Source organism: Callorhinus ursinus, unplaced genomic scaffold, assembly GCF_003265705.2.
Source record: "Callorhinus ursinus isolate GAN/ISIS: 27379988/994484 unplaced genomic scaffold, GSC_fseal_2.0 scaffold11, whole genome shotgun sequence".
NCBI classification, from domain to species: domain Eukaryota; kingdom Metazoa; phylum Chordata; class Mammalia; order Carnivora; family Otariidae; genus Callorhinus; species Callorhinus ursinus.
In genome coordinates this window covers 9,041,465-9,051,388 of record NW_027397073.1, presented here as the reverse complement: position 1 = coordinate 9,051,388, position 9,924 = coordinate 9,041,465, and the positions used below count along the sequence as shown (strand labels likewise).

Here is a 9,924-nt window from a genome sequence, read left to right as displayed (position 1 = left end):
GAAGATAACAGGAGAGGAAGAAAAGGGGAGTATGTCAGAGGGGGAGACGAACCATGAGAGATGATGGACTCTGAAAAACAAACTGAGGGTTCTAGAGGGTAGGGGGGTGGGGGGATGGGTTAGCCTGGTGATGGGTATTGAGGAGGGCACGTTTTGCATGGTGCACTGGGTGTTATGAACAAACAATGAATCATGGAACACTGCATCAAAAACTAATGATGTAATATATGGTGATTAACATAACAATAAAAAAATTAAAAAAAAAAAACATTGCTAATGTCTACTCACAGGTAATTGGATATCCTTTACGTAACAAGAATGGCTGGGATCTTCAATGATGCACCCAAAAGTGCTGATAAACCACGTTACCCAGAAGTAACTGGCAGAGGGGTAACATTTCCACAAAAGGAAAATCTTTAAGATGCCCTAGTGTGGGTGGAGGGGAACTGCTTCTTTGAATGCATTTGCTGAGGGTTTTGTGGCAAGTCCTCTGCCATTGCCTGGGAGTTTAACATCCCGTTCTTGTCAGGCTTTTACTAACTCTTCTCTGTTGGTTTAAAAAGACAGCCAATCAGATGATGCCTAATGTTTGGGGTCTAGATCTCATATGTATGTTTGATTTATTTATAGGCCTTTATTAACAGGTGCTTTCCTAATATGTACATTTTCTTGTCATTTGCTTAAAACTTGTGCCTCTCTAGGTTTCTATCAATGAAATTTAAGCATACTCATAAATTCATCTTGCTTTTCCTGAAGAGTCTCTCACTTCCTATCCTCTCCAGAAATTCTTTAAACTCAATTCTGGATATGGCCTTATTCTTTCGTCCTAAGTGAGTAATTTGCATTATTTCAAACTTTTGAGAACCATATTATTACCATTGCATTTGTTACCCTTGTCAGCAAAACTGTCTTTTTTTTTTTTTAATTTCAAGACCTAAATTCTATTATTTTAGTAACAGTTTTTATCCCAGTTAGGCCTAAGTTCGGGGAAGTTAATAAAGAAAGGGGTTAATTTTACAGAGAGGACAGGTGTCTCCTTTAGAAGAGTCACATAGTGACAATCATCCCTTTAATGATTTTCAAGACGATACGAATAAAATTAAGTGTGGAGGCTATCGGAATTTTTCTGAAGCTGACACCCTAAGGATGCAGGACCTGGACGTTCTGGGAGTTAGTCACCTCAGGTATTATAAGGCAAGGGGTCCCAAGCACGAACATCTGCGTGCAGATCCAGCGCCTGGGTCGTCCCTCACCCATAATGTCCCTCAAAGGGGACTCTGCAGATAGAGGTCTCTTCCAGCAGACCTTCCCTTGGGTGGGGGGAGGTGAGTACAGTGCCAGGCAAATTCATCTTGGCATTGCTGTGTGGGGGCGAAAGTTAGGACACACTGTGAAGATCACTTTGGGAAATGTGCCCCTTTCTTCAGCTATCAGTAACATGTCCCCATGCTCATCCACACAACTGCTTTTTTTTCATTTTCCCCCCCCTCTCCTCCGATTCCTCCACATAGCCCACCTGGTTCTCTCCTTCCCCTTGGGGGTGTTTCTGCAATACTAACAGGGAGCGGTTCAGCTTCTGTACACATGTGTAAGTCTTACCTTGATCAGACCTGCTATTACTGCCAACCCAAAGCCTTTTGATTTGATCCGATTTGAGATCACACATCCTGGGAATTGAAAGCAAACACTGAGACTCTGACCAGTAATGGAAAGAGTGTTATCATCCATGCAGCAATTTTACGTGCTTGTTGATAACCCTGAGGTAGGTAGAATAACCTTCCTTGAGAATACCTGTGTAGACTCAGGTTTCAGCTGCCCTCTCAACCTATACTGATAAAATACGATTTTCCATTCATTTTTGACATTGCAGAGAGAAAGCAGGGAGAGCGGAGGGAAGGAAGTAAAGCTGGGGGAGGAGGAGCGGTCTGCATTCACACTATAATGGAAGAAAAATGACAGCCACGTTAGGTTTAGCTGGAATGGAACATATCCACAGCCTTATCACTCTGGAGGCACATTTTGACATAATAACAAACTACTGAGAAAGAACCACTTTTATCTAGGTCAGAAGGACAGACTCGCAAGTGTTGGAGAGCTTGGGGAAACGACAGTCTGAAACGTCAGAAAGACTGCAATCTGTACAGAGATTTTCATCAGGTCTCAACACCGCCTGATGGTTTTCGTCCAGTGCGTGGTAATTACTCCCCCGGCTTATAACGGCATCTAACGGCGTGGCATTTTGATTTCAGAGCCTACCAAAATAAAATGAACCAGATTTTATGACGACTACATTTATAATAAGATGCAGATGGTAAAAGAAACAGATGCCTCTGATGTCATCTCCCATTTGCCTGTAACTTTTGCAGACACTGGCAGTCTGCAAACTCATTCAAAGGGATGCAGGATCAGCTGGGCAGGTTTCCAATTCTGTTTCCAGGCTAAAAAAACACTGGCAGCATTGGTACTGCTTTCTCTGAGTCATACGGTGAGGATTCCACAAAAAGAAATTCGATTCTAAGTGCGATTCTTTAATGCAAGATTAATCATCAGGGGAAAAAAAAAATCCCCACAAATGTCGGGACTTCAGCAATCAATAATGGGTTATTTTGCATGACAGTGACAGAAAGGACAGGGTGTGAGGGGTGGGAACAGCTGTAGCTTCAAGGAGGCAAGAGAGAGAAGAGAGTTTTAAGCAGACAAGCAAGTCTAAAATACTCTCCCAGCCCTTGGCACCCAGGTTGTTCAAAGACTGACTCCTTGTTCCTTCCAAGTAAAAAAACTTTAAGGAGGCTTTTCAGGCCACTGTCTCGGACTTCAAAAAAATGTTCGTTCTGTATTTCCACCTTTATTTTCCAGAAAGAATTCTATAGTTCTGATAGGAGCTTTCACCATTTCCCCAGTGACATCACCGAACATTATACACAGGAAAAAAACAAAACAAAACAAAACAAACACCAACCCCCCCCCCTTTTTTTTTTGGTGCAAGATAAATGTGTTAGAAGATCTTTTAAAAAAGATAAGGAACTTTTGTAGTCCATCCTGAAAGCAACAGATGCTTGGGCAAAGCAGCAATTGAAAGGTCTTTAGCAGTGTTTGAGGTTCCAAGATCGATCAGCACAGTTACAGACGAGACGGCCAGACAAAAACCTGTAAAATCTTCTTACCTCCACTGACCGCCATCCTATAACTTCATCTACGCCTCTGTAGCAGGAACATTTCAGCAGAAAACAAATTCAGAAACAAAGGCAAGGGAAGTAGCGACGTAAAAATAAATCCTGCTAGGCCAAATATGTGGCCTATTTTTAAAATAATCTCTGTGCAAGTAACAAACTGAACACGCGCACGCACGCACACATAGTACAAGAATAAACAAACTCGTCACATCCACAAACCGGGCTGCAAAGGATTAGTGCAAATCTCTGCTGACCTGCAGCATTTAGTCCATAAACTTTGGATATCCTAGACGCTCCATCAGTGTCCAGCAGATGCTCTCAATCAGTTTAATTTCTTCTCTAGGCAAGTTCTGTTTCCAAACATTAGTATTACTTGGTGATATTTCCCCTTCATAGGGAAGATAGAAAAGGTTTGTGGAGGTGGCGAACAATATTTGGTTTAAACTAGCAGGAGACAAAGGTATTCCGAGAAAGGCAAAAATCCTTTCAGTGGTTTTCTGAGGAAAATGTACAATATCTTCAAACTTGATCAGCTGGTAGCTGGTAGGCAGCAAATCTGTATTTATTCTCAGGGCCGCTGCTGTGTTTGCTAGCCACAAATGAGACAACAGGGAGACTGCATTTGACTGGGATTTTGATAATTCTTTCCTCAACGATTCATACTCGAAAGCATAGCCTGAATTTAAGATACATTTGCCTTTACCTCCCTCTATTTTAAACAATTTAGCTAAGTGTTCTGGTACATTTTTCAAAGAGTAGAGACTTGGTTTACTACTGTACAGCATTGAATAAATCCATGCCCGAGGGTCCCTTACTATGTACAATGCCCTCATAGAAGCTCCTAAAACTTCTTGAAAAAAATGAAGCTTTAAGGTCCAGCTCCCGCTGCTTAAGCTGAGCACAGGACGCGCGCTTGGGTAATAGACCAGGTGTCTCCTCAAAGCCCTAATATATTCAGCATCTCTATCAAAGGTGCCTTTCATTCTACTTCTTTGTTCTGGCAAAGACTCTCTCCTTTTCAATTTTCTTTTTTTGTCCTTATTTGCTGTAAAATATGGGGCCAGTTTACCCCTACTGGGTTCATGCAGATGGATGTTTTGCAAATGTAGTTTCGTGTCTTGAACCAAGGACTGCAACCAGCCTCGGAGTAAACGGAAATGCACGCTGTGGATATCTGATGCCTTCCATTCACAGGCATCTGCAAATGAGTCAATTTCAAATTCAGTTTCAGGAATATCGATGTAGGTTGTAGGAACTCTGATGTAGAGAAAATCACTACTGTTGAAAAAAAGCTGTTTGAGAATCTCAGCTCCTGAACCAGGAAGTGAGGTAATGACGACGTAGGGAAGATCGAGGTGGTGCCCCTCGGAAGACAAGGACTTCGGGCTTGCCTCGGCCTCTTTCCTTGCCCATTTTGCACAGAGGGGCTGAGTGCAAGTGCTCCACACATCCAGCAGCTCAATAAACCACAAGACAATAACAAGCATCAGGACCCACCGCATTAGCTTTCTAAAAGAAAGGTAAAACCGCCACTGAAAGGTTAAAATCACCAAGCTAATGCACAAAATCAACCCAGCTGCTATATTAAATTTAAATCCAAAGGGGAAAATAACCCTACCTTGTCTTACGGGCTTGGCTATTGCTTGAGTGCCCAAACCAAATCGGGTTATTTGGCCCTGATCAGCCACATTGGCAAAGCCACCAAAACCCAGGTAATCGAATCTTGTCTTCAGGTTATGGTAGTCAGTTACAATGGACACGACATGTTCAGTATTATTGACATTGAGAGAAATCTGAAGTCCAGAATTGGAATTATCAATAAATCTGCAGCTGGAAACATTGACATATGGCCCATAAAAGACATATGCAATTCTTGTGATTGTGGATTCCATCTGAAATGTAACATTAACAAATTGAGTCCACCGTTTCTTAAATTCAGCAGCTTGCTCTGCTTCCTGTATGCTAGCAATGGGACTATTGCCACGATGATCAAACCAGAACATTCTGTAGTGTGCATCCCACACATCCATCATGGCGCCATTGTACCTGTTCATAAACCTATAAGGGATATACTTAAAATCGATGTCCAGATTATGAAAGAAGGCACTGACAGATTTTATTGGGGAATTGTCTTGCTTCTCAACGTGATCCACAACTAGCAAAGTCTGGGAATTTAAGAGAAGCAAAGCACGATACACACTTTTCAGCTTCATTGCTGAAGAGTAAGCAGACACTGCTTCCCCACTCACAAATATCATTTCTCCATGCTGAGAGGCAGTGACAATTTCCCCTGCCGCATCACCAGCCTCCTCGCCGGTCCACTTGAGCCACTGTGCACATTCTCCCAGTTGACCTTCCCAGGGCTTATTACACTGGCTTGTGGGTGATGGAGCAAACACCAGTACGTTGTTAAGGTGGCTCAGCTTGGGTCCATAGAGAGCTTCAGAAACAAACACTTGCCCATTGGGGGCAAAAGTAAATGAGTTCTGATCTGGATGTTCATGTCCTGGGTTAAAGCTTCTCCACCCGTCAATCCAGGAGTATGGCTGAAAGTGAACTATGTCATACACCGCTCGCCCCCCTAGCTTCCCAGACTTAAAAGACACAAAGGTATTGGTCTGTGTATTTGGCAACCCAGCCCCATAGGTGACAACACCCCAGTTTGGGAATGTGTGCATTTTTGCAGTACCATATTCAGCAGGAGGCTGTGGGGTGAGCTGGGGATCATACCAGATGAACTCAGTGTGAAGAGTACTCCACCTCTGGGCAGTGGAGGGGACCATTGGTCCATCTTTAGGTCGGTGCCTTCTAATTTGCTGAGCTAACCAATTCCCAGCTCCATTCTTTAAGATAAACTTATCCAAAAAAACTAACTGGCTCTCTGGACCATAAAACCAATTATAATTGGAATCTGCTATACCCACAGTTCTTTGGAAGCCTGGTAAAAGGGTGGCGTAATAGAACCAAAAGTGCATTTTTAACCAGTTATTATCCAAGTTGTTGATATTAAAATGACGCTGGGCTAGAAAAACATACTGTGTGACTGATTTAGCTGTGTAGCTTCCATAGGCCACACCTTCGTCTAGAGAACCATCAACAACGTGATTCAACAGAAACATCGTCTTTTCCATCACATCTACTACAACCTGTTTCCACACGTTTGCTTTAGAACCTTTATCTACCCCAGTCACCAAAGCCCCAGTGAGTAATGCTATCATGTTAGTAGCTTGGTGATTATGGAGAAGTTGTTTGCCCCACGAACGGACCTTGGAATACTCATACATTTCCTCAGTAACAGCCCATATTTTTTCCAGGTATTTTTGTCTTCGATGATCATCTAGTAGGTTATACAAAAAGTCAAAGGCAGTGGCAAAACCCGTTAAGGAATGGCCAATTGGAACCTCATCCCCTGGTGCATTCTCAACCAGCCAGTCTTTGTAGCCAACCATCCTGTCCATAAATTCCAAGACAAACTCAAAGGCAACGTTGTCTTCTGGACATAACAAACAGTACAGTGCTAAAGGAGGCAGATTGTTACCATAAATTTCATTCCACTTGGCAGCAAAATCAGCATGCTTGGGTGGAGGTAGGTAGTATGTGGGGTTGGACAGCATAACTGTGACTGCACTTCTGATAGCTCTAAACAGATGCAAATGGCTTGTACGAGACTTTTGTCTCATTGCCTGGATTTCTCCAGCATCAAAATATAAACTTGGATGAAGCATACTTTTCTTCAGCTTTGGACTGGGTTTGAAATCTTGCACTTTCTGTGTCTTAAACTGATCTGTATCATCGGTGAAAACTGCCCAGTCAGAGTAATTGCTCACAGATTCCTCAAAAGTAGAGAAAGCCAACATCACTAATGCTAAAAATAAGAAATGTCCTGTAAACATTAACGCCATGATCCATCGGGGAGTTCCCTTCCTTAGGCATACATGTCAAACACAGGGCTCAAGGTATTTCCCATCTGCCTAGGATAAAGCATAACATTTAAGGCCTTGACAACACAAAGACTGTAAATCAGATATGCCGTGAAATCCAGCTGACATTCAGTTCATTCAAAGCAAGGTGGGTTGCCAAAAGGAGAAAACTTACACTGTGTCCCTGACACAGATTTGCTTCCCATAAAACTTCGAGGAATGTTAAAACCTCTAATGTTTCCATATCACAGAGCAAACAGTGTGGTAGAGTCAAACATACTATGAATTCAGGATTTACCTCCTTTACATAAATCTATCTAACATGAAGAGTCAAAACACAAATTGTAAAAAAAAAAAAAAAAAAAGAAAGAAAGAAAGAAAAATAAGAACTCCAAAATCCAAATTAAAAAGTTGTTCCTAGGATAGGAAACCATCACCCCCACGTATGATCCTTGTGCCTGTGTCTGCCCGAAGGAGTTGATGATGTACTGAAATTCTTGAAGCTGAAATTCTTGGCTGTTACTCCCTTCCACTTTTTACACCTTTGCTTTGCAGATGTTTTCTTCTTCCAGTTTTGGGAAAAGAACATCCTCAACAAGTGTTCAAAGTCCTACTTGGTCTTAAAAAATCAAAAGTTCTGCCCTCATTTCAAATCTGTCTTGTTCAGGCTTACTTACTCATTGCCCATTATGACCCCGAGAAAGTATTTTCATGTCTTCTTTTATCAGCTCCATCTGTTCAACTATAAAAATCTAATCTCTTCAGCCACCTAGGTACTTCGTTTCCAATCATGAAGTAACCACCAACTGGAAAAGAAAACTCCCCTTTGACCAAGAATGCCGGTTCTTTTCTGTTCCTTTTTCATGACACTCCTTTCTGGAGGAAAAACAAAAAGAAATTCTCTGAGGCTACAGATATGCTGGGAGTGGACATGAACTGACGACTTAAAAGGTTCTACAATCTCTTGACACAAGTTTTAAGAATCACGATAAAATCTGTAATTGAATACAACCTAAGTTAGCTCAAGTGATTCTTTTTTTTCTTACACTTTTAATGCACGTTAGGATAACAATGAATGGTGGCAGATGACCAGCAGCTCCAAGATGCAACTTTCCTGCAGCATTTATTTTAACTGGGGCTGGCTTGACTCATTTAACCTGTTTTTATTCAAGTGCGGTTAACACAAAAATGACTCCTGCTATCATTCTTGTTGGTTTGGTCGCAAAGAACTCAGGGACAAAAAGCAGAAGTTGAAAGGACTTTTTCTGATTCCGGTTGCGGGATTAGCTTTTACGGGATCAAAGGATGCCTTTGTAGGGGAAACTACTGAGAGCAGTCACGTTTCTCAAAGGAGAAATCCTGAGAACGCGTGGGAGCAAGCAACGGCGCTCCAAACCTCACCTGGAGCCTCGTCGTCCGTCCTTACAAGAGGCCACCAGAGGGAGCTCAGACCCAGACTAAGGTGCAGCGTCGCCTCGGCCCGTCTTCGGATTTGAAGAACCTAACCAAGTTTCAGTCTTGGACAAGTCTCCTCTCGGTAGGAAACATTAACGCTAGAGTTTCCTGAACCGCCCCGCCTGTTGCATTTTTTTTCGTTCGCTTCCTACGTACGTGCCGCCCCCATCCTCCGCTCCCCACCCTCGACCTCTGGCTGTGGTTTGGGGACAAGCGACCCCTAAATGGCCAAGTCGGCTTACCTTCCTTAGATGTAGACGGGGTCTCCCGGCAGCGCTGGGCCCCAGTGAGGAGGAGGTGGAGAGTTCGCGAAAACTGCTCCGCACAGGGAGCCGGGCCGCGCCGTCCCCCGCAGGGCTCCCAGCGCCCCCGGCACGGCAGCCCCCGCGCTCCAACAGGCTGCGGCCCCGCGCTGGTCCCCCGCCCCGCGCCGCGAGGACACGCCCGCCCTCGGGGAACGCCGGACGCTCCGGGCAGCCCAGCACCCCGGAAGGCAGATCCGCGCGCAAGGGGCGCTCTCGCGGGCGCCGAGTCCGGCGGAGCGCTGGCGTCCCCAGGCCGCGATGCCGCCGCGGCCGCCGCTCCTCCGTGCCAGCTCCGGCCGAGCGGCCCCGGGAGGGCGAGAGACAGCGACGCGGGCCGGGGGCGGGGCGGGAACGAGACGGGGGGCGGGGCCGGGGCGGGGCCTCAGGCCCGGGAAGGGCGTGGGAGGGGGGACACGGGAGCGGTGGGCGGGGCGGGAGCAAGACGGAGGCGGAGACAGGGGCGGGCCCTCGGCCCCGGGCAGGGCGAGAGACTGCGACGCGAGCCGAAGGCGGGGCGGGAACGAGATGGGGCGGGGCCTTAGGGCTGCGGGGCTGTAGGGAGGAGCGAGATGGCGATTTAGGGAGCGGGGCGGGGCGAGAACAAGGCTGGGGCGGGGCCAGGGGCGGGAACGAGCGCCCCCCATCCCCGGATCCGAAAGCCCGTCGGTGGGTGTCTCTGGGCACGTGAGTTCCGGGCTGCGGTGGGCAATCCGAGCCGGGGGAGGGGGAAATTTGTTAAGTGCAATTGTCTGAAGACCTCGCACTGCTGCCTGGGTCCTGCTGCTATTTACCCTTTGGTTATCGGGGGGCGCACTGGTGTGCTGGGGCCGGGAGCGAGACAGGAGTTTCTGGGCATGATTACAGATGCTAGGAGAAGTGGGGACAGGCGGGATAACGCTGTGGGATGTCAGGAATTACCCTTGGGTAGAGCAATGGATGAGGGGGGAAGGTATGAGAGGCAGCTTGGCTGAGGTTGCTGTCATTTAGAAAGGCAAAATCAATACAGCGGATTAATATGAGAATGGCTGCAGGAGCACGGATGCTACAGATCAGAGGAAAACAAAAAGACTA

General features: G+C 45.7%; 1 protein-coding gene across 5 annotated transcripts in view; it reads right to left on the bottom strand.

Moving 5' to 3' along the window:
* The window catches only part of DSEL (dermatan sulfate epimerase like), a 13,392-nt gene extending 4,237 nt beyond the window's left edge, over positions 1–9,155 (bottom strand). Inside the window, exons 1-3 of one of the 5 annotated variants that reach the window (XR_012379972.1) lie at positions 8,791–9,155; positions 3,428–7,969; positions 1,600–1,667 (exon numbers count right to left, since the gene is read on the bottom strand). Coding sequence is in view for 2 of the 5 variants with exons in the window: in XM_073898074.1 (XP_073754175.1) it covers positions 3,437–7,075 (3,639 nt within the window). In the remaining 3 variants the exon portion in view is untranslated. Of the gene's footprint in view, positions 1–288; positions 7,970–8,790 lie in introns of those variants that run through there. The other 4 variants (XM_025886857.2, XR_012379970.1, XR_012379971.1 and 1 more) reach the window with 4 other exon arrangements.
* Positions 9,156–9,924: the final 769 nt, after the last annotated feature.